General features: G+C 41.1%; 1 protein-coding gene across 3 annotated transcripts in view; it reads left to right on the forward strand.

The window, feature by feature from the left end:
- The window catches only part of ROR1 (receptor tyrosine kinase like orphan receptor 1), a 447,550-nt gene that overhangs the window by 400,734 nt on the left and 22,375 nt on the right, over positions 1–24,441 (forward strand). For all 3 annotated transcript variants that reach the window (XM_077892081.1, XM_077892083.1, XM_077892082.1), the window contains exons 5-7: positions 9,124–9,251; positions 11,109–11,426; positions 13,055–13,300. In XM_077892081.1, the coding sequence (XP_077748207.1) occupies positions 9,124–9,251; positions 11,109–11,426; positions 13,055–13,300 (692 nt within the window). The remainder of the gene's footprint in view (positions 1–9,123; positions 9,252–11,108; positions 11,427–13,054; positions 13,301–24,441) is intronic.

Raw genomic sequence — 24,441 nt, forward strand, 5'->3', positions numbered from 1 at the left:
CATAGGAGGAAGAGTGAAAACACCCCAGGACTTCTTAGAAGATACAAGGCAAACCTACCACAAAAACCTCAGCAAATAGGAGAGGGCAAAAATCACTCAATCTTTTATTAGTGATCTTCATATTCTTACAAATAGGTACTAGGGCAGTCCTATCATTTCAGATGTGTGTTTAAATAATAAAATATATTACATGCATAATTTTCCCTCAAATTGCATTTGTGAGATACAAGCCTGGGTAATTCTGCTCCTTTTCCAAAGTGAAATGCAACCCTTGTATTTCCAAACATCCTTATGAAGCAAAGCCAGTACCTTCCCATTTCTAAGTTGGATACAAGTAACTATTATGTGCTGCTGTGGAAACTATGACAGAACATTATTCATCTGTTTGTTTTAATGGTTCATGGCCAAAGAAAAAAACTTTTAAAATTTAAATTTTTAAAAAAGATTTTATTTACTTATTTGAGAGAGAAAGAAAAAAAAAAGAGAGAGCGAGCAGAGGGAGGAGCCCAGAGAGGGGGACAAGCAGTCTCCACGCTGAGCAAGGAGCCCAACACAGGACTTGATCCCACGACCCTGAGACCACAACCTGAGCTGAAACCAAGAGTTGTATGCTTAACTGACTGAGCCACTGAGGCGCCCTTTATAACTTAATTTTTAAAGCAAAAAAGTGATGTGAGAAAGAGTAAGGGACGCTTTTGCTAAGGAAATAAATGTTAATAATTGTCAGTGTCCAGGTATGGGAAACAGCACATGATACTTGACACAGTCACCTCAGGAGTGACTCTCATGCTCACAGAGGCATTGTAGTGAGAGAAGAGATGTTAGGAGTTAGGTGAGTTCTCAGCCTGAGAGATTGAGATCTTCTCTGTGAGTCATTGCCCCTCTGGGTTGATGTGCCTGGATTGGCTTACTTTGAAAACTGACCCTTAAGGTCAGGTGTGTTAACGCATTATCCTCTTTGATGCCGACGTGTAGATTGGTCTTTAGAGAACACAGTTTGTGAGATAAGTTTGGGATCACATATTTAACCTGTAATCTCTTGGTCACAGCCAGCCTCAGGCAAAGGCTACTCTTGCCACTCCAGACACCTCCCCTTCCAGGACTCTCACCTTCCCTCCTTCATTCTGACCAGCTCTTTCCGTATCTCCATCTGTATTTGTCCTGATGCCCCTTCTCTGAGGGTGTATACTTACAGCCGAAGATAATTAAATTATTTTCTGTCCTTCTGGTTCACAGTTAACCAAAGATACTTCATGGCCCAGAGTCTTCTCAGGAAAAAGAAGGGTATTTTTAGATAGGGAATAGCTTTTTAGACCACATCAGATTCTAATTTGTTCTTAAAGTTTCCATGTCTCTGATCATTTATCCATATTGGAATAATTTTTCATTCTTTACTTGGATTCTTAGTTTTATCATGTATCCCCCCTTTTAAATTAAAAACAGCCAATTTTCACCTTCAAGAGATGTGACTGGGATGCCCAGGTGGCTCATTTGGTTGGGCAGCCTCCTCTTTGTTTCAGCTCAGGTTGTGGTTTTGGGGTCATGGTATCGGGCCCTAAAGAATAGGGCATGGAGTCTGCTTGTCCCTCTCCCTCTACTGCCCCCCTTGCTCAGTCTCTCTCTCTCTCTCAAATAAATAAATGAATAAAATCTTTAAGAGAGAGAGTGAGAGAGATGTGACTGTACCTGTCAAGGGAGAACCCTGTTTCTGAGATGGAAAGTTTTGCACCCACACCTAAGAGCTGGCCCTGGAGAGCACAATGTGTGTGGGTTTGCCATGGCTCTGCTTTTAACTGAGCAGCTAATATTAGTGGCCTGATTTACAAATTTTGTAAGGTATACTTTCCATCCACCTGTTGCCATGATGGTCTCTTGGGCAGGCACTGGTAAGTTATTACTGCTTCTCCAGAATAGATAATTTCATAGAGACAGGAAGCAGATTGGTGCTTACCAGGAGCTGGGGAGTGGGAGAAATAAGAAATATTTATTAATATAAGAAATAAGAAATAAAAAATACTCAAGGAGTATGGAGTTTTATTTTGCTATGATGACAATATTTTGATACTAAATAAAGAAAAAAAAGGAAGAAATTACTTCCCAAATGAGAGAGGATAAGTCACAGTTGCTAAATTGCTCTCTGGAGCACACCTAAGGATACTCTACACATCTAGAAATACTTCGCCTTCCTTCAGACCAAGATTCAGAGCTTTGAGGGCAGGCAATTTGATGTGATTTCATCTTCATGGCTCAAAATGGAGCTCTTAAGGGGCATAGAGTGCGGTAAATTCAAAAGTGTTGGATTATTTCCTTCACTGTGATCTACATACAGGAGGTTGCCATGCTGTGGGCTTGCAGGCCACTCTCTCTGGCATTCTGGTTGGAGAGCCACAAGAATCAGAACAAAGAAACCTGCTAATACTGCATAAATTGGCAATGCTTGCAGCAGTTTAGTCAGTCTGCTTGGAAGCAGCCCATAAAGCCATCCCCAAAACTTCTCCCTGGATCTGAAGCTTGAAATTCCAACCATTGGCACTCTCCCAAGGTCCCTCAACCTTGTCCCTTGGGTATATATAAATAAATATTTTTAACTGAGGTGAAATTCGCATAGCATTAAAAATGAACCATTTTAAAGTGAGCCATTGGATAGCAGTTAACACATTCACAATGTTGTGTAACTACTACCTCATATCCAGTGTCAAAATATTTTCCTCATAGCAAAATAAAGCTTCATACCCATTGAGTTGTTACTCCCTATTTCTCCCTCCCTGGGGCCTTGGTAACTACCAATCTGCTTTCCATCTCTATGAATTTACCTATTCTGTATATTTTATGTAAATAGGATCATTAAAATATGTGACCTTTCATGTCTGGTTTATCTCATTTCAAGATTCATCCATGTCAAGTTGCAATTCTGGGGTCCTGGGATCAAGTCCTGCATCAGGCTCCCCACAGGGAGCTTGCTTCTCCCTCTGCCTGTGTCTCTGCCTCCCTCTGTGTGTCTCTCACGAATAAATAAATAAAAATCTTTAAAAAAACAAAAGTTGCTTCCATGTTGTAGCATGTTTCAGTACTTCATTCCTCTTTTTATAGCTGAATAATAGTCTATCATGTGTATCTACCGCTTTTTGGCTAGTGCTGCTATGAATATCTGTATTCAAGTATTTGAATACCTGTTTACTATTTTCTGGGTTGAGTAAGATTTTATAGTTTGCAAAATACCTTTACACTCATTCTCTTCCCACTAAGGAGAGGCATGCATTTTAACTGGTCTTATTCCCCCAAAGGGGAACTTTTTAAACTCATCAATAAGTCTGTTAGGCCTACCCATGCTCCAGTGTAAAATCTGAAGAGGAAGAAAGTGGCTTCCAGTTTGGAGGGTGCTTCTGGCATGTCCACGGGCTAGCCTGGGACAGCCCCACATCTATTACGTCTGGTTCCGTTGTTGATCAGTCAGGCAGCAGGTCTCCGTTTCCACTTCTGAAGGTCTGGAGGGGGATGGTTCTTGGCAGCATCCTTTCCCTCGTTCAGCAGGTTTCCTGAGTTGTGCACTGTGCTGGGTGGGAGCGGAATCAGACATGGTCCTTGCCTTAAAGTGGTCACAAGGTGGACAGTAACCATACAAACCTAATATGGAGTCAGAGGTATGATGTGTGATAAAGAAGCCGGCCTGGGTGGAGGTCAGTGACTAACTCTTGGGGGGAGCTTAGCATTTGGATCTTGAAGACAAGAAGACATTCACAGAGTGAGAGCGAGGGTGGAAGGCATTCTAGGCCTCAGGAAGAGTGTAAACCAAGTCAGAGGAACAGCAAACTTGGCTTCCCTGTTTTGAGACTAGCAGAGTCATTCAGGTAGCCAGTATGATCAAGTTCATAGGCTTGACTGGCAAGAGCAAGGTAGGAAAAATGGGAGGGCCTAGATTATTGAAAGGCCTTGTAGGCTGTAGGCAGGAACCTGAAATGAGTAGGAAACTATCATTTTAGGCAGGAAATGAGGTGATCGGGTCTGTGTTTGAAAAGATCACTTTGTGAAGAGGAGAATAATGAACCAGATGACAGAGGTGCCCTCTATTGGTGAGCCTCATACCTTCCATCCTCAGCCCACCTTCTGGGTCATCCTGGCTTGAAGCTGGGCCCAGACCTAACTGTAAAGTCAGGAAAGATTGCTGCCTTCTTCCAACACAGACCTCTCATCCGCTGCCCCAGCCTGCCTTCCTATATGGTTTTCGATAAAGATGACAGTGCCTGCGGCAGCTAGCAAAAATCAATCTACACTGAAGACTTCCCAACCAAATAGGTCATCTCTCCTGGAAGCGTTTGAATTTAGAAGTAGGCCAAGCCTCAAACAAATAAGTGAATTGTTAGTGAAGGCAATTCAGCCACCCAGGGAGAGACCCAGAGAGAGTGTTCTAGGGTTGTTATAAAGATGAAATGAGATCATCTGATGGCTTACCTAACCCCCTCACCCCATAGCATCTCCAGGTCTTTCTGCGCACAGTAAGGTTTCCACCTCTCCCCCTGTAAGATATTTTTGAAATATTTTTATACTTAAGAAAAGTTGCAAAAATAGTACAGAGAGTTTCCATATGTCCTTCTCCCCATTCCTCCTAATGTTAATGTCTTGCATAAACATAGTGCGATGATCAAAAGTAAGAAGTTATTGGGGTGCTTGGGTGGCTCAGTAGATTAAGCATCTGACTCTTGATCTCAGGTCAGGTCTCGATCTCAGGGTTGTGAGTTTAAGCCCCATTCTGGACTCTACACTGGGTGCAGAGCCTACATTAAAAAAAAAAAAAAAAAAAAGGAAGAAATTATCATTGGTACAATACAAACTACTCTATAGGTTTTATTTGAATTATGCCAGTTTTCCCAGTCATATTTCAGGGTTTCCTTTGAAATCATATATCTAAGACAATCATTGAGTTTGTTCTCTTGTGTCCCTTAAATTGAGGCAGCCTTCGGAAAGCCTGCCCTTCCTGGAAGCTGAAAAGAGCAGTCATGGGCCTCTCATGGTCCAAAATTGGCACAACTCTGTTTGGGCATTCCTTAGGGTGTTCTACATCTTTTCACTTTCCCAATCCCATGCAGCCACTCATCCTTTCTCTCTGCTCCCAAAACTACAGATAGTCTCCACATGCCCCATACCATGCAATGCACTTTTTCCATCATCATAATTCTCTGCTTTAGTCACTGACCTGAGAAATTGGGCCAGGAACTTGTGGCTATTGATTTTCATTGTCACTATAAAACTCCCTTGGGTTGTGACTTGCGGTGGCCGCTTTTCCTTTCACTGGTCTCCAGAGGGCCCTGGATGGGACACCCCTACTGCTACCATGTTGGTTATGGTGACCCTTAGCCCTGTATGACTATCTCTTACAAGATCCTTCCACCTCCATGGTCTCCCGTGGAGAAGGTGATAGGGATTGGCAACATGGTACCTAAATTACTTTTGTGAAAAACATGAGTCCCCATCACAAAGCACTCCTGCTTCTTGACATCAAGTTAATGTAGCTGGCACATGTTGGTGCCAGCCATTGTGATATATGTGCAAAATTCCATTTGCCTGTTCACTATGCACCCTTCTTCTCTGTACAAAGAATGCAGCCTTGGGCATACTCACTGCAAGTGCCCTTGCCCTTTTGCTGCCATGTGCTCCATTATTTTAATTTTGCTCCGCAAAATTAATGATGAAAGAAGTATGAGCTGGAGAAAAGCATAGAGCTGATGAATGTTGGAGGAGCACTGGTTCCCCTCCAGCCAAAGCCAGAAGGAAAAATGGGATGCATGAAACGTGACTGTGACTCTATGTTCAAGAGAAAACCTTGTCACCACCCAGCAAACACCCAAGCATCTTCACAGCAGAAAGCTCCTCTAAGCAGTGCAAACACTTTCATAAACCATTTGGAGGGAAGCTGTATAGCATGGTTCCAAGCACTAGTTTTAGACAAATCTAGCTCTTCTACTTGCTATGTGTATTTAGACAGGTTCTTTGCTCTTTCTGACTCTCAGCTTTCTCATCTGTAAAATGGGAATGAATACACTTTCACCTTTTTTATAAGATGGTTGTCAGGATTCAATGATTTAATATCAATTGTATATGTACACAGAACTTAACAGTTCCTGGTACAGAAAAAAGGCTCATTTTAAAACCTCTTATTTATGATTAGGCTGATCTAATTAAAAGTAATACTGAAAAGCAGAACATCATGATAGATCCAACAATGTGATCCAATGGCTTAAGCTTATATGTTAAGTTCAAATCCTAGCTCCACCTATAATTGGCTTTGTGCATTTGACCCAATTATTTCTCTGAACCTGAATCTCTCCCTCTGTAAAATAAGGATTATAATACCACATAAGGGGCTACTTGGAAGAAAGCACTTAGCATAGTACCCAGCACGGAGAGTGTCAGACACTTAATAGAGGTTTGTTTTTCTAGTGCTGTGGTTCTTGACCACATGCAAATCACCCGAGAGCTTTTCAAAAAGCATGCATGCCTATGCTGCATCCCCAGAGAGTATGATTTAATGGGTCTGAGGTGGGGCTTAGGCATTGGTATTTTTCAAAAGCTTTCTGAGGAGATTCTTCAGAGCAGCCAGGAACTGTTCCTGAGCAGATGACATTACACACTGTTGTTTTGTTTTGTTTTGTTTTGTTTTGCTTTTTATATCTGTCCCCAAAAGACTGGTCAAAATATCAGGAATTCTGGGCACAGTCAAAAATTCAATACACCTGCAGTGCTAAGCCCTTGATAAGAAATATGCAGCCAAGGAACTGCATTCCTTTTCATTATGAAAAAAAAAAAAAGGATTCAAAGAGTCTTTTTAGAGTCTTGAACTGGAAAGGTGGTAAGAAGTTTAGCCTAAGCCTCACACATAAAATATGGGAACTCCCAGTAGGTTAGGGATTTATATCTGGGGGTAATTCCAGAGTTTTGTCCTCCCAAGAGATATAAATTGAGGCCTTGAGAGTTTAATGTGGGGGAGGAAGAAGTGTTCTCATAATGACACCTTAAAAGTCCAGGGCTCTGCTAATGCCTAGGGATAGAAAAGCATCATCTGTAATAGCAGGGGGTGGTGTGGAAGTACTTTCTGGTCTCAGTACTTTGGTTTCCAAGACCCAAGGCTAGGTCATCGAAAAATTTCTTTCTCCCCATAGGTTTATGGTATTAGTTACCCAATAAAAGTGGAGTTAATTTTACAACCCAAGTAAAATTTAAGCCAAAAAGGCTTCAACATTACTCTAGGATTTATGAAAGTAAACATGTGAAGTGCTTGCAGGATTTTACGACATTAAAATTTCAATGTCTTCATGTCAGGTATATGATATATTCATTTGTATGTGTATTTAAAGGTTATGTTTATAAGAGCTTTTCAGTACACACTGTTTTGGGGAACTAACGTGAAGATACTTCCCCCATGTCCACCTTCAAAATGACTGTTACAGTGAATGGGGAGTAGAGAGACTCTGGAAACTGGTCTTTTAATAATTAGCTTTATCAGATCTCTTTCACTTGGTTTCCTGTGATAGTTTGGGCTCTCTAGACTCCCACATTTGTGGCCCTAGACTGACTACAGTCCATTTCACAGAGTAGGAGCTTAATAAATAATTGTCCTTTAAATAAGTGTCTTCTTTGGTAATCATAAATACTTCAATAGTAAGCATATGTGACTGCTGCATGTGTAGCACTTTTTAAAAAGCGTTTACATTATTTCATAGGCTTCTCATGACTTTCACTTATAGGATAGAAAGGCCAATGATTATCTTCATCTTATAGATAAGGAAAGCCATAGCTCAGAGGACTCAGAGAGATTGCCTAAGGACATGCAAATGTTAAACCTAGGAAGACAATTTCCTTCTCCTGACTTTTGCTCCAAAGAGGAAAAGTGATAATTCTTTCCAAAGATTTTATTTATGTATTTGAGAGAGAGAGCATAGAGAGAGAGAAAGCATGAGTGGTGGGGATTGGCAAAGGGAGGAGAAGCAGGCTCCAGGGTGAGCCTTATGCAGGGCTCCATCCCAGGACCCTGGGATCATGACCCGAGCCAGAGGCAGACACTCAACCGACTGAGCTACCCAGGTGCCCTGGAGAAGTGATATTTTTATTCAGACAAAGTATTGATTCCAACCAGATCAACAGAGGAGGAGCATCCAGGGTGAAGTCAGCCTAAAAGTGTGGCAGGTGGCCTTTTGTTCGGCTGTGGTCTGCTTTTGAGAACCAGCTGGATATTCTGTGCTCTGGTGTCTTGTGCTTATCATAGGCCTTGTGGGATGTTACAGCCTCTGTCCTTTCAAGCTGAATCTGCCACCTTGGGTCCTATCTCCAGCCTTAGATCTCCAGCCATTTGCCACACTGTCACTTAACCACACTATCTGGCATCCCCTTGTCTTCAGAATGAAATCTACTCCCCCTCCTTTTTTATTATCATAATTTCGAGGCAACAAAAATTTTTTAAGATTATTTCTAAAGTTTTCGGGGATCACGAAAGCAAGATTTTAATTGATATGTTTTCTAGAGTTCCTGGAACTTAGTGACTCATTTGAAATTGTGCAGTCCCTGGGTTGCCTGGACCTCTCTGTGCACTGTAGAGATAATGGATCTTCAGCAGTGTGGAGCCACATAACTGCACTGCCCTCTGGTTTCTTTCCAGCTGCACCAAGCTTCTCACCCCATGGATCCTCCTAATTGACACATCAGTTGGAGTGGATCTTGTGGATAATGTGCCCACGCCTTTGTAGCAAATGAAGCAGAAATAATCTGTGCTTAAAAAAAAAAAATACTGTAGAACATGTGCCCAGATTCCCAACTCATTTCCTCTTTACTTTTATAACTACATCATCTTCCAGCCCACCACCAGCTGCGAAAATAAAAGTGCTTTCTCCCATATTTAAGGATGATTTTGCGCTTCAGAATGAGTTACTGGGGGTGAAGGAAGCTTGACCAACGTGACCAGCAGATGTTTTAAGTGATGGATGGAACTGAGGAAAAGCCGGACTCCTTAATGCAGCCTTTGGGATACTGTGCTCAGCTTCTCCCCCTAGCGACCGTTTCGGGCATCACACAGTCAGAGCCACCTGGGTGTGAATGCGCTGCACCAGCTAATTAATATCTGTGCTCTGTTTCTAGAGATGAGTATGAAGAAGATGGGTTCTGTCAGCCATACAGAGGAATCGCATGTGCAAGATTTATTGGCAACCGCACCGTTTATATGGAGTCCTTGCACATGCAAGGGGAAATAGAAAATCAGATCACAGGTAGGTAACACCAATGAAATTGTATGGATACCTTGTGTAACTCTTCCTCACCAAACGCTTTCTTGAGCTCCTCTCTTACCAGAGGATCAGGCTAGGCAGAGGGGTTAGGAGCAGAACCACAAAGAAGCCGAAGAGAGGATCTCTGTGCTCTGGAATGTATGTTAGACTACTTTCTTCATTTGTCTGAATCGGAAGTATCTTTTCAATGGAAATCTCACAGTGAGGCGCTTTCTAGCACACAGGAGTGAAGTAGTGTAGGCCACCGTGTACGATTTTGCACACCTGGTTCTGCTGGTTAGTGTGTAGTTATGCCTGGGTGCCATGAAGCCCTGCAAGCCATTAAAATTGCCTTTATGCTCCCTGCGTGGAGCCTGCTTCTCCCTCTGCCTGTGTCTCTGCCTCTCTCTCCCTCTCTCTATGTATCTCATGAATAAATAAGTAAAATCTTTAAAAGTAAAAAAAAAAATTGCCTTTATAGGATTCTGATAAGGTTGCCAGCTTTAGCAAATAAAAATACAGGACACCCAGTTACATTCGAATTCCAGATAAACAATGGAGAACTTCTTAGTGTAAGTATGCTCCAAATGTTTACCTGAAATTCACATGTAATGAAGTACCTTGTAGTTTCTGGTGACCTTCGGGTTTATGAGGCAAGAACAAACTTGAGACAGGCACACAGAACAGCAAAGAGTCTAGAAATTATGTCCCATGAGGAATACGAAGGAACTAAGGGGAGGCCAGGGGAGCTATTTAACCTGGAGAAGCAACTACAAAAAGCTGTGGTTGCCACAAGCTAGAGAACTTTGAGGAGGAAGGATTCTGAAAGGCCAGAGGACAGAAAAAGGACTGATGGGGAGGGGCTGTTGAAGACACATTTCATCCTAATATAAGGACATTTTAACGTACTTTTTACTAAGTATTTGCAAAAATAAGTGGGAGTTCCCGTGTAAATATTTCATCACCCATCTATAATAATGCTCTCTTAGACATTTTTGATGGACCTCTGCTTACTGGAAAATATTATAGTTAAAAAAAAAAGCCATTTATTTTTGTTTAACTCGACATTTCCCAAACCTGTTCAGCCCTGGAACCCTAGTTTCTCAAACACTATGAATGTTCTACAGAATGAATGTTGGGAGGAACATACATTGGGAAACAGTGTACCAACCTCCCCTAGACTGTCTTGTGAGGTACAAGCTCCTCGTCAATGCAAAGGGAGGCAGGTATACTCTTTTTGTACACGTACTCATTAAGAAGTTAGGCTAAGTGACCACTAACACACACACACACACACACACACACACACGGAACAACGGAGTTGTGCTTTTTAAGAACTTCCAAGAGAATTGCCTCATTTTCAGAAGATGCAATAGGAAGTATCGAAGGCACAAAGAAATTAAACAAGTTTCCCAGTCATATACCTCAGAGGTAAGACACAGAACTAAATCCTGTGATCAGGCTCCGCCACCACAGACAACAGGTTCAGCCCTGCAGCTGTCAAATGTTTTAGAAGCTTCATAAAACTAATAAAAAGTACCGGATGAAAAACAAAGTTCTGTTGCTTTGTAGTAAAAATGAAAAATATATTGCGCTTTAACCTAATTAATTCTTTTTTTATTGGGAAACGGGACATATGTAACTTAATCCTGTTTTTTTAACTTTGTAGTCAAAATGATTTTTTTCAAGCCAGTGAAAGTAAAGCCGCTGGGACATCTGAACCAAATCTCTTCTTGGCCTTGTCTGGTTGAGTACAGCGGATTCCTTCTCGCGTGTGTTTATATCTGATATCTGTTGACTAGATAACCGAAGGAGATAAACCCTGGCCCCTGGGAGCTAATAACTGTGTTTGTTTTCCAGCTGCCTTCACCATGATCGGCACCTCCAGCCACTTATCTGACAAGTGCTCTCAGTTTGCCATTCCTTCCCTGTGCCACTACGCCTTCCCCTACTGCGATGAAACCTCATCCATCCCAAAGCCCCGGGACTTATGTCGCGATGAATGTGAAATCCTGGAAAACGTCCTGTGTCAAACGGAGTACATTTTTGCCAGATCGAATCCCATGATCCTGATGAGGCTGAAACTGCCCAACTGTGAAGATCTCCCCCAGCCCGAGAGCCCCGAAGCTGCAAACTGCATCCGGATTGGAATTCCCATGGCAGATCCTATAAATAAAAGTAGGTGGTAACTCCTGACTTTCTGTGCTGTCTGGAGGCCAGCAGCCCCATGGCACAGTGCAAACTGGACCTCGATCTGTAGTAATGATTCTTACTGGTAGGCAGATTACCTTCCAGTGGGCTAAAGGCTGTGTGTGGGCTTAGCAAGCAGTGGTGGATTATCTAATGTCACTGTCTTCAAGAAGCTTCATGAAGATGATAATTTTTAAATATGGTTACTGGTTCCTCAGTGACTTAAAACAGAATTACCATAGGACCCAGTAATGCCACTCCTGCTGTACACTCAGACGGATTTAGAAAAGGTGCTCAAAGAAAAACTTTTATGCAGGTGTTCAGAACAGGTATTCACAATACCTGTAAAAGAGAAAAGCAACCCAAGTGTCCATCAGTGGATGAGTTGATAAATTGTGGTAGATCTATATAGTGAAATAGTATTCATCCAGAAAAAGGAATAAAATCCTGTTACATGCTACAACATGGGCTGAAACTTGAAAGCAGTATGACGGTGAAAGAAGCCAGACACCATTGGATGATTCCGTTTCTCTGAAATATCCAGGATAGACAAATCCATAGAGACAGAAAGCAGATTAGTGGTTTCCAGGGACGGGGTTGGGGAGCCTGGACATTGACTGCTGAATGAGTATTGTGTTTTCTTGGGAATGATGCAAGTGTTCTGGAATGAGAGAGTGCTGAAGGTTGCGCAGTATTTTGAATGTCCAAAATACACTAATGGTAAATTTTATGATGTGTGCATTGTACTGCAATTTAAAATATATATACATGGGGCTTGCCTCTATCCACTGCCCTCTCACCTCTGTTCCTCTGTGATTTCCCATTCACCTAGAATTAAACTCACTGGTAATTTTTTGGTTTCCTTTTGGAATTTAATATTATGCTATTAGTTAACTTATTGCATCTAAAATGCTTAGAACTCTGCTTAGCACACAATGATGGCAATATCTTCATTATTACTGTTATTACTGTTATTTTGTCGCTGGCCCTCCATCTTTTGACTTATTTCAACTCAGTGGATTTTTGCAGTGCTTTCAAGTGACAGCCCTGTGGTCTCCTGGGAAGAGGACTTGCTTCTCAAGAATATGCAGTGCCTCAGCACAGAGTGGCCCTAACTCCTGTTAGAAACTCATAACACACTGCTCCTAATGAACATTTTCTAGGAACTAGATTCTTTTTTTTTTTTTTTTTTTTTTACGGAACTAGATTCTTTATCACACGATTCATGTCTAAAGACATCAAGCAAGCATGGAAAGAAGAGTGTAGCTTGAACCTTTCCTTTTTCGAACTGGAAAATTACTCCTGTGCCCCCAAGTCCCAACCCCAGTTCTGATTTTGTGTGTGTGTGTGTGTGTGTGTTCAGTATTAAAAATGTTTGTGGGGGACTGGTTTTATTCCTGCCGCATAAGCTTTAAATCCTCCCAGGAATGTAACTGTGAGGCAGGACCTGTGTCCCAGCCTAGCAAGCAGGGAGACTGCTCACATGGCCCCTAACCAACAGGGAAGCCTGAGCCATGAGGTTAATTGTGAGTCCTCCCTCCAGAAACTGCTGGCTAGAAACCCCAGCATCTCCTGTTTCCTTCTCACAGTTTAAGCCTTTCTCTTCTGTTTTCCAGATCACAAGTGCTATAACAGCACAGGTGTGGACTACCGGGGGACCGTCAGTGTGACCAAATCAGGACGCCAGTGCCAGCCGTGGAATTCCCAGTACCCCCACACGCACACCTTTACCGCCCTCCGCTTCCCAGAGCTGAATGGAGGCCACTCCTACTGCCGCAACCCAGGGAATCAGAAGGAGGCTCCCTGGTGCTTCACCTTGGATGAAAATTTTAAGTCTGACCTGTGTGACATCCCAGCATGTGGTAAATGCCTTTAATGTGTCCACTTACCTTTAAAGGATCCCCTCTCCATCTCCCTGCCCTGAGGAGAGTCAGTAAGAGGGCAAAGGAGAGCGATAGTGTTTGTTAGATCTCAAACTATGTTTCTAAGACAGTTAAACCTTGCCGTTTCTACGTAAGACGTCTTTTAGGGTACCGACACACACTCTCAGGGGGCAAACTGCCTTATCCCCGTAACCACTGTCGTCAGTGGGTATAACAGACACAAGGGAACAGGCTCATCACAATCAGTCATGTAGAAAAAGATATTACCCACAATGCTCCATGTCCAAGTGTTAGCAAAACAGGTGTACTAGAAACAGAAAGAGAACTGTTTTCCCTTTGTCCTTGAGAACACCATAAGGTAGGATGAATCTATAGCCATTACGCACTCATCCAGGGCAACATGTAGACAAACTGTGTCTTCTCTGTCATCCTTTTATGCCACAGAAGTGTGGAAAGCAAATGAAATACCTGAATCAGTTTGTTCCATTTTCTAGAAAAATATGTGGAAGGTAGGAGAAACAGAATGAAAATAAAGGTGAAACCTGGTTTGGGACTGTTGTGGAACGGACCCATCTTCCTGGTCCTAGTTCTCATCGATGATGTCAACTTGGTTCTCTCGACATAGAGGGAGAGTCTGGTGTCTCTGCAGGGAAAGCCATAGCAGTAAATTGGACATAATAATAACATCCACCTAGTGGTTACTGGGAGAATGAATGGGTTACTAAAAAAACTCTATGATGTCTGGAAGATAGTAAACGCTTAACAAATATTATCTGTTATATAATTATTATACAGTCAATATATAAAGAAAAATCTGCTATAATTCATATATAGTCAACATTGAAAGAGGAATGTTTGCTCCCAGTTTAGCAAATGTTGTTTGAGAGTCCACCGTGGAGCAGGGGGTTTGAAAGAGAAATAAAATGTGATTCACATTACAGTCACAATGTAATGTGGATGATGCAATAGAAGTTAGCACGAATGTTATGGAACAGAGAAGAGAAAGCTGAAACATACTAAAGAGGTCCATAAGAAGAAGTAATAAAAATGTTAAAAAGAAATCTCAGTGATGAAAATTTGGGAAACTATTATTCAATAATTTTGTTCTTATGTGTTACCTGTTACTATATTGTCTTCTCTTGCAAAATGATTTTGTGGGTGGTGAAGCATGCCAGGTTTGAGAAAGAGGTGACCAGACCCTTTTTGTGTTGCTGGGCTTTAAAATGCCTTCATATGCAGCATAAAGAACAAATTATGAAGTAAAACTTTTCCAGAGCCACCATCGGAAACTTCAAAGCAAATTATCCGGTATTTTTTAAATGGTTTGCCCTTAATAATTCATGACTTTTCCCACATGCTATATTCAATGCTAATAGGAAAGGAATAAAAATAAAATGTAGATTTATAATCATCCACTTAGTTGTCTACCCTTTCTCCTAAACCAGGTAAGGAGAAAAAGGAGAAAAAGCATCACTTGCTGAGCATGAGTAATGTGTCAAGCATGGTGCTTGGGGTTTTCATAGGCTTTGCCCTTACACTGTGATGAGTGTTATTAACCCTATGTTACTGATGTTACACCCAACTACATCTTCTTGGTACTCTACTGTGCTATCTCAGAATACTGGTGTGTGTCCTTAAGAACACCAGATGAATTATTTTAGGGAAGAAACACATTGTTCGTTCCTCTCTGGGTAAGTGCTGTTGTCCTTTGGGTGACTTCTGATGCTCAATTTCCAACTAATACCCAGCAGAAGTAGGAAGATAATTTGGTCATAAACTAGAAGGTTTGTTAATAAGCTGATTCAAGCTTTACTACAATTAGTTTAGTTTAGTCAAGACTCAAAATTATACCTGAGAAATATGTGGTTTTCATTTCAGTGACCTTCCTGAAGCAATCAGACCAAATACATACTCTGAGGAATGAAAGGAATCCTCAAACAGTTTTTCAGACTGGATAGAGAGAGAAAGATCCCCTACAAAACACTTACTTACCATGTGCCTGCACAATGCTCCATGCTTTACATATTCATGTACATTTAAAACTCGTATCCACGCTATGGGGTTAATAGTGTTATTAACGTAGTCCACTGAGGTTCAGGAGGGTTAAAGAACTGGTATAAATCACACCAGTGATGAGATTGGACCTTGAACCTCATCTATCTACATAAAGCTCTGACCAAACTCAAAGCTCATCCTCTTTTCCCAGACACTCCCTAGCTCCCATTTAAAGATTTTTTTTTCAGAAATAAATAAAAGAATGACAATAGGCTCCACCTTTGGGTCCCAGTATACAGATTCCCATAATATGATGTGACATCAAAAAGTGTTCCCTTGCTGATGAGGAAATCCATCCTAGTATTACTCTATGTTCTCATAGTATCAGTAAATACAATGATGTTAGAAACCCTGAGAATATTTCATTCTGCATATTAGATGGCAGAAGACACAGTTAACCTTCTGATGACTGGTTAAGTTCTAGTCATATAAGAGATAAATTTAGATGAATGTTAAATCTAGAGATGACAAGGTAGTTCTCACCACTTATAATAATCATTTTTATTAAAAAGAACATTTTCATTTCAGTTTGAAAGAAAACAGTTGCTCTTGAATTCTTCAAGCCAAGCCACAAGTATATACATTAAGGGCACAGGGAATCCTTAACATTGATCAAGAAGCAGCTGCTGAGAGGCCAGTGGCTCTTCAATGTAAGAATTAAAAAAGAAAGCAGGTTAGCATCATCTGTTGTTCCTGGGCAAGGCTTCTCAGAATTGCCCCTGGATAGACCACCTGTAGCAATCTAATCATAATAGCATCCTACTTTATAACACTTCTTAAGAGCATTTGATTTTCTTTCTTTTTTCATTTATAGAAAAATTAAGAAAGAGAAAGTTGAAATTCCTGCCTTCTTTTATCATATGAGAAAACCAAGGCCCAGGGAAGTGGTAGGACTTACCCAAGATCATAAATCAACTACAGAATCTAGATCTCCTACCTCTAGGACCACTCACTGCTCTTTGTTCTATACTAGTGCTTCCCAAACGGCAGAAGTTTTGTCTTCCGGAGAACATTTGGCAATGTCTCAAGTACTTCGGTCCTCACTCCTGGCAGAAGAGGAGGGTTGTGAGATGCTACTGGCATCTACTAGGTAGAGGTCAGAGACGCTGCTAAACACCCTACAATGCACAGAATGACCCACACAAAGAATTATCCAGCCCAAAATGTCGATAGTGCCAGGGTGGGTGGAGGAACCTTGAGACTGGATAGGAATTACACAATTTAAACTATAGAACAACAATAACATTAAACAGCAGTTGCCGTTTATTGAGTGCCTACAATGAGCCAAAGACCATGCTAAGAGTTTTTGTGCATTATCTCATTTATAGCAGTCCTATAGCCCTATGAGTTGGGTTTTATTCTATTCAAGAAGAGAAAACTGAGACTTAGAAAGGGTAATTTATCCAAGACCAAATGGTTAATAAGCAATGAACTAAAGACTCAAACCTATAGCTGGTATGTGTATCTGCTGAGATAGATAGATAGATAGATAGATAGATAGATAGATAGATAGGTATTGAGAATAATGTTTCATCTTACAGCGAGCTAAAAGCTAGTGGGGCAGATTTGAAGTGAGTCTTTTTCCTTCTCCCTCCCAAATGAGATGGAGTCTCATGGGAATGTTCCTGCATTCTTTAGTTAAGTCAAAGTTAAGGAGATTTCAAAATCTCCATGTGGTTTCTCATTTTCCTACTGATAACTTTTGTTTTCATTTCAACCAAGTAAGGCTAAAAGAAGTATAGGCCTAATTAAATGCAGAATGTGAGCATTTGTTGTACTTTCTAGAATAAAGGCATTTGAGAATGGTCTGCCACAGACCGTTTTTATCTGCAAACTCACTCTAAGACAGAAGATAAAATTAAACACAACCAAATATGTCTTCTATGAATTCTGGGAATTGGCTCTGCTAAGACTCTGTGCATGCACCCAGGTAGTGCTTGGAGGAAGTGAAAGGACCAAAGATACTTTGGGCAAGATCTGACCTCTCATCCTCCCTGTCTTTTCCTTCCTATCTATCCCAGGCATCTAACAATTAGAATGGTCAGTTATTTACTTAGTCATTCACTGAAACACAATGTGTGTTGAGCTTCTATTATGCTTCAGATTTTGTGAATGGGGAGGTCACAGCATGCCCTCGTGTAGCTTACAATCTAGTAAAAGACTCAGATGGTAAAAATATGAATCACGTTCAGCACTGTTTTATAGTTCCCAACATTTCTGTGCGCTGTCATGCGCTTGGCATTTTAATGACTGCTGTCTGTTCTGTAATGCCAGCATCTGGCCTGTGACTTAAAATGTGTTGAATGAATGAATCCTCGTAATAACCACAGGATAAAGGTCTCCTCTCGACTCTACTGATGGAGAAGCAGAGGCAACATTTTTACTAGAGCCAACATTCAAACCCAGTCCATGAGACTGTAGGTCAGTCTTCTGTCCACCGTGACACAACCACCTAAAGGACAAATTTGAGAGTATTCAGAGGAATGAACATTCCTTTGATCATTCTGAACTCTCTAGGTGTTTGGGATGCTGTTCATTTATTTTCTGATTTGCAGCTCCGCACACGCAGGAATGGAGCCCACAGCCACAAAGTCATCTATTCAGAGGGACCCTAGGTGCTCCACTCAGCCTCAGCCCCGAAGAGGACTAGCTCCCCCAGCAGCTCCATGCAGGGCTCACAGCATTTGCTGGTTTCCCGTTAAATCCAGCTCTCTCCTCCCTTCCCGGCAGCAGGTCCCCCATCCTCAGAGTTGGCCATCTTCCCTGAGAGCCTGCCTGCAAACCTTCGTTCACTACACCTTTACCTCTAGTCACTGTGGCCACCTTCCAACACAAATACTGTGGGTTGGGTGGAAACTACGTCGAAAAAGAAACATTTGCCTATGTTCTTTCCAACTGGCACCTAGGCACACCTCCCAGCTTCACAGTTCCACCGTAGCCCTATCATTGCTTTCCTACACAGCCTGGGGGCAGAACTATGGAAAATGCTGGTTTCTCCGGGAGCAGCTTTTTCATGATCTGGCCATTTTACTTTGGCTTTATTTTACCACGTGACTTCGGTTCTTTCTTTGTCCCTCATTTGTTCCTCTCTTGAATTGTATGGGGAAGCCGAATTTTGATTATATTAGGGCTTTCATATTCATACCTTGGCCCTTTATCTTACTCTAGATGAAGTCCAGAGGCCACGTTCCTTCCGCCAGCCAGGCTAGCATGTCCGAGAGGTCTCACTAAAAGTCTCTCCCTCTACCAAACAGCTAGAACTTCCAAGAGGGGGATGGTTTTGACTCCTCAGCCAGCTTCACCGAAGAGCACCCACTGATAAGAAAAGTTGTGGGCCATTTGGCTCCACTTGCAGTTTTCATACCTGGCCTATTACTTTTCTATTTCCTTTTAAGTCCTTGGCTTGCAACAGTCTGCCAAAGGGCACTGTGCCCAGTTCTGTGCCTGAAGAGCCCTGACTTGTCCCATAACCTTATAAACCCCCGCCCTGGGTTCTGCTTTGTCACAAACCATTTTCTACAACGTGGTGGTTTACAGTTCGGGGCAAGGCAGATGTTTTCCAGATTGCGAACACTGCAGTTTTTAACTCACTCTGTCAGCAGCCTTCTCCCATATTTCATAGAAGACCTGTTGTAAGGCAATTTGTCTTTCAGCCATTTCTTCAAACCAAAATTGAACATTACAGTGAATTGGATGGTGGGGAGGGGGAAATGGAGGGAGGAATAGAGCACTGCTTTGTATGGTTTGAAGTCTTCCGGAAGAGTTATTTTTATGCTACAGAGATTTTCAAGATGTACTTTATTCTCCAGTCTCTATACATTTTCGACAAAGTAAAGAACAATAGTTACCCAAAACTTATAACTAAGTCATGTTCCATAAACATTTTTAACCATAAAATAATTTTTTCTCAGAGATTTTTTTTTTTATTGTTCTCAAAATATATTGAGTCATTTATCCAGTGTGTCAGCTGCTCTAGCAATAAGCTTTCGGAAGCTCTTAACTCTTTTGGCCTACCACCATGCCAATGGGAAGGGCTCCTTGTCGCTTTAACCCTTTGGTGACAGAATTCTGATATACCACCACAATGATCTCTGCCATTTGTTGTATCAGCCACGGTTCTGGTAGGAAACAAAAGGCACAAGCAAACATACTATGGAGAGTTTTATAAAGAGACTGTTTATGAAGACTTTGGCAGAATTAGGGGAAACCAATAAGGTGACGAACCCAGGGCCAACAGAAGTGGGAGGCATTACCATCCTAGGCTTGAAGAGCCAAGGGAATGATTAGTTACCTTACCCTATGGAGCCCAGCTGAGGCTAAAAAGAGATGTCCAAAGGCTGTGGCCTTTGGTAGGAGGAGGTAGCCAATCCTCTGCAACTCAGCAAGGAGGGAGCAGGAATAAACATGTCAGCCATACTCTTCTTGCCTTTGGCAATTCTTTTTGTCCCGCCAACGTCTCCCATTGGCTGAACCTAACCAGAAGCCAGAGAGCAAGGATGCCCAATGATACTGTCTATAGAAGTCAGCCTCAGCATAGAGCTGAGTAGAAAAGGACTGATACTGGATCTGAAGACACTCAGGGAAAATATTCATCACTAGCTTTAAATCAGTTGCTTCACAAGAAAGTCAAAAGAACAGTAGGTGCCTAAATAAGATATGTCAACTCAGTTTATAAAATTAAAGAACTTTAGGGGGAATCCTAGGAATCATCCAGCCTCTGTTTGAACATCACCAGAGACTGTCAGAGACAGGGACATCTCACCACCCTGAAGAAGTTATGGGATGGCCCCCACTGCTCAAAATCTGGATTTGTAAGTCTGAAACCAAAATTTATATGTGAAAGCTCCCTAATTTTTAAAAAATGTTGGCCATGAATTCAAATTAAAAAAAAAATCAATAAGGAACAAGTCTATGTCCTAGATCTAGATCTAGTCTGTAACCTCTGGTAACATTTATCATCCACATTTGAAGGTACTTAGCACATCCTTCATTTGATTTTTAATTTGGTCGGAAGAGTATATAACTCTTCCAAACTTTCCTTACCCATTTTCCTCCTCCTCTAAATGTTTCTTGCTTTTTTAAAGCCTTTCTTAAAAATGCTGCCTTAGAAAACACTTTTTTGGTGTTTTTAAACTAGTGACGATAGAAGACCACGATATTTTTGATCATCACTCTGTATTGTCAATAAAAGGGTTTTTTGTTTTGTTTTGTTTTGTTTTGTTTTGTTTTGTTTTTGCTTAAAGTACCATATGTAAAATTTTTTTGAGTATTTCATCATGCTATTGCTGAGTCTAGCTGAGCCTTCAAGTCTTCATTAAAACTTATCAGTCTTCTATTTTCCTCTTTTTTTTTTCTTGGTTTTGTTACATAAAATGTTATTTAGTAGATTTGCTTAATGAGCTTCTTTAAGCAAGAACCTAATGGCAAGCTATGTCTATTTGTAAAATTTCAACTGTTGGTTTGGGTCATTATTTTAGTCTATTTTGAGTAAACCTCTAAAATTTTATTTCTTTAGTCAGGTTTCTTTCCTAGATTTGGGTCATTTTCAAGTTAGATGAATATGGCATCATCATGTAGTTGATGATAATGTCAAACAGGCAGGTTCACTCATGCTTAGTTCTCTACAATTTGAGGTTGATTTGCTGATTAACACTGTTAGGGTATAGGCACATGGTAAATTACAAATCTATCTAATGATATTAATATCTAACCCTCCATCTTTGGTCCATAAGGATATCATTGGTCACTTGATCAAATGTCTTGCTAAAAGTTTAAGTGTGCTTGGTCTACCACTCTAAAATAATGCTATCAAAATGAAAGAGATTTAATTTTAGAAAACCTTTTGAATTTTGGCATGTAAAGATTAGCCCAATTAAAAAGTGGATGAAGGACTTAGATATTTCTCCAAAGAAGATATATAAGTGACCAATAGTAAGAAGAACGGAATCTCAAAGAGATATTTGTACACCCATGTACATTGCAGCATTATTCACAATAGCTGAGAGGTGGAAGCAAGCCCATCAATGGATGAATCCAGAAAGAAAATGTGATATATACATACAATGGAATATTATTCAGCCTTAAAAAAGAAGGAAGTCTGACACATGCAACAACATGGATAAACCTTGAGGACATTTTACTGAGTGAAATAAACCAGTCATAAAAAGACAAATATTGTATGATTCTGCTTATATGAGGTCTCTAAAATAGTCAAATTCGTAGAAACAGAGTGTAGACCAGGTGTTGTCAGGGGCTAGAGGGAAAGGGAAATGGGGAGTTATCATTCAATAAGTACAGAGTTTTAGTTCTGCAAGATGAAAAAGCTTTGGAGATCTGTTGTACAACAGTGTGCATATGCTTAGCACTACTGAACTGTACACTTAAAAATGTTAAGATGGTAAGTTTTGTTAATTTTTTTCCATAACTAAATTTTTTTTCAGTAAAAGAACAAAGATTAGCCCAACTCTCTCCTTTTGTAGAAGAGAAAACCGAGATCCTAAGAATTAATAGAAACTTATAGTGACCTCGTTTGGATTCTAGTTACTAAGATTTTTCTCAAGTGCTCACACAATAAGTTACTGTCCCTAACTTATGTGTCTAAAACATTTGCTGAAGAGAAACATTTTAATCACTATATATGTCCAATCAGAGTCTTCTTAAGAATTAATTTGAGAATAGGGACGCCTAGGTGGCTCAGGGGTTGGGTGCCTGCCTTTGGCCCAGGGCGTTGATCCTAGAGACCTGGGATCAAGTCCCGCGTCGGGCTCCCTGCAGGGAGCCTGCTTCTCCCTCTCCTCTGTCTTTGCCTCTCTCTCTCTGTGTCTCTCATGAATAAATAAATGAAATCTTTAAAAAAAAAAAAAGAATTAATTTGAGAATACATAAGGCAATAGATCATCTACTTAGTATTTCCATCATTAAATTGAGAGACCGAATGGTGGACCCAGCATACCAACTGAAGGCCTAGTTAACAGATTTTCTCCTTTGGCTTCCAGGCATATGCTTAAACATTGCTGGTGCAAGTTCCTATCTGCCACAGACTGTTATTTTATAGTTTTCAAATAATAGATGGTAGCAATTCCTATTTGTTTTCTACAGTTTTTATTTCTTTTCAGAAAAGATTATAATTTAACTTGTTTATTTGGGGAGGATTCTAAGGTTCTGTAAGATTTCTTCCCCCACCTTTGCCATTTTTAAGATCTAAGGACTTTTTTTGTTTTAACTCAAATATCCCAGATGATGTTTCACTTTATGAAAGTACCTCTTGAATAGGAAATCATGTTTACCTTGTTTTAAGCCCCAGGATAAGAAAGGAGTATTTTCTCCATTATATTTAATTACTAATCAAAGTATTGAATATCTTTGTAAAAATAAAATAGGAATGTTAGATGTGAACTGTGATACCAAATTGTTGATTTTTAAAAGGAAATTAATCATGTGATCCAGACTAAATAGTTGGTTTCAAAAATCCCAAGTATTTAATTTGATGTAACTAATACGTGCATTTAACTTTTAAATGGTTATTTTGAAGTATTAAAAATCTTCACCATTCTAATTTCCAGCCAAGTTTTTTTAAAAAAGATTTTATTTATTTATTCATGAGAGACACAGAGAAAGAGACATTGAGAGAGAGAGAGAGAGAAGCAGAGACACAGGCAGAGGGAGAAGCAGACAGGGAGCCCAATGTGAGACTCGATCCTGGGTCTCCAGGATTAGAACCTGGGCTGAAGGCGGCGCTGAACCGCTGAGCCACGGGGGCTGCCCTCCAGCCAATTTTCTTTGTAATGCACTGAGGGTGTCCAGTATCCTTTAAAGTGAATAGTAAGAATGTGTCCATTGTTCTAAAATGATTCTGTTTAATAGCGTGATCTCTACTAAATATTGGCCCTCATTAAAGGGAGCCTTGGAATCTTAAGGAGAATAATGAAGGACAATTCCATATATTTTAATTTTTATTAGCAATATAATTTTAAAAGCATAGAAGCATTGAAGGCAGACAGGCTTGCATTCCAACCCAGACTCTATCACTTTCCGGCTTTGTCAAATTATTTGTTCTTTCTTAGCTTTAGTCTACGTGTAAAATTGAGATGAAGGCAGCCCCAGTGGCCCAGCAATTTAGCGCCGCCTTCAGCCCAGGGCCTGATCCTGGAGTCCTGGGATTGAGTCCCACGTCAGGGTCCCTGCATGGAGCCTGCTTCTCCGTCTGCCTGTATCTCTGCCTCTCTCTCTCTCTCTCTCTCTCTCTCTGTGTGTGTGTGTGTGTGTGTATCTCTCATGAGTAAATAAATAAAATCTTTAAAAAATAAAAATAAAAATAAAATGGAGATGACACCAAGTACCCGGTTAAAGTGATGAATAAAAATGCTAGGCTGGGGATCCCTGGGTGGCGCAGCGGTTTGGCGCCTGCCTTTGGCCCAGGGCGCGATCCTGGAGATCCGGGATCGAATCCCACGTCGGGCTCCCGGTGCATGGAGCCTGCTTGTCCCTCTGCCTGTGTCTCTGCCTCTCTCTCTCTCTCTCTCTCTCTCTATCATAAATAAATAAATTAAAAAAAAAATGCTAGGCTGTTCCTGAGAGCTGAGCCCACGGTGGGGGCTGGGCTCTGCCGCTGACCTCTGCCGCCCCCGCCGACCCTTTATGTCAGACTGTAAGTCACTATTTTTGTGAAAAGCTATGCGACCCCCACAGCAAAGGCCACTCCTGTCCTCTCCTGCCCCTGTGTGGCATTCAAACCCTTGCACTTCGCACACTGCACCCAGAGCACAGGGGATTTTTTAGCACGCGTCCCACCCAGCTCTGTTTAGGCTTGTAAACCAGACTTCAGGCTCACATGTGTTTTACTTTGTTCAGGCTGCGGCTTCCTCTGTTGTGTTGGATCGCCCTAATAAAGACTTCAGAACTGAAAAAAAAAAAAAAATGCTAGGCTGTTAAAAGAAGTTGACCAATGTTAATTTTCTAATTTTCCATGAGTAAGGTTAGTTGTTCTGTGGAATGTTTTCATATAAAGTTTTTTGAGCCAGACTGACTCTCTTCCGGCCTGATGTGGAGAGAGGTGTGTGGGGGGG

This window comes from Canis aureus, chromosome 3 (genome assembly GCF_053574225.1).
Source record: "Canis aureus isolate CA01 chromosome 3, VMU_Caureus_v.1.0, whole genome shotgun sequence".
Taxonomy (NCBI): domain Eukaryota; kingdom Metazoa; phylum Chordata; class Mammalia; order Carnivora; family Canidae; genus Canis; species Canis aureus.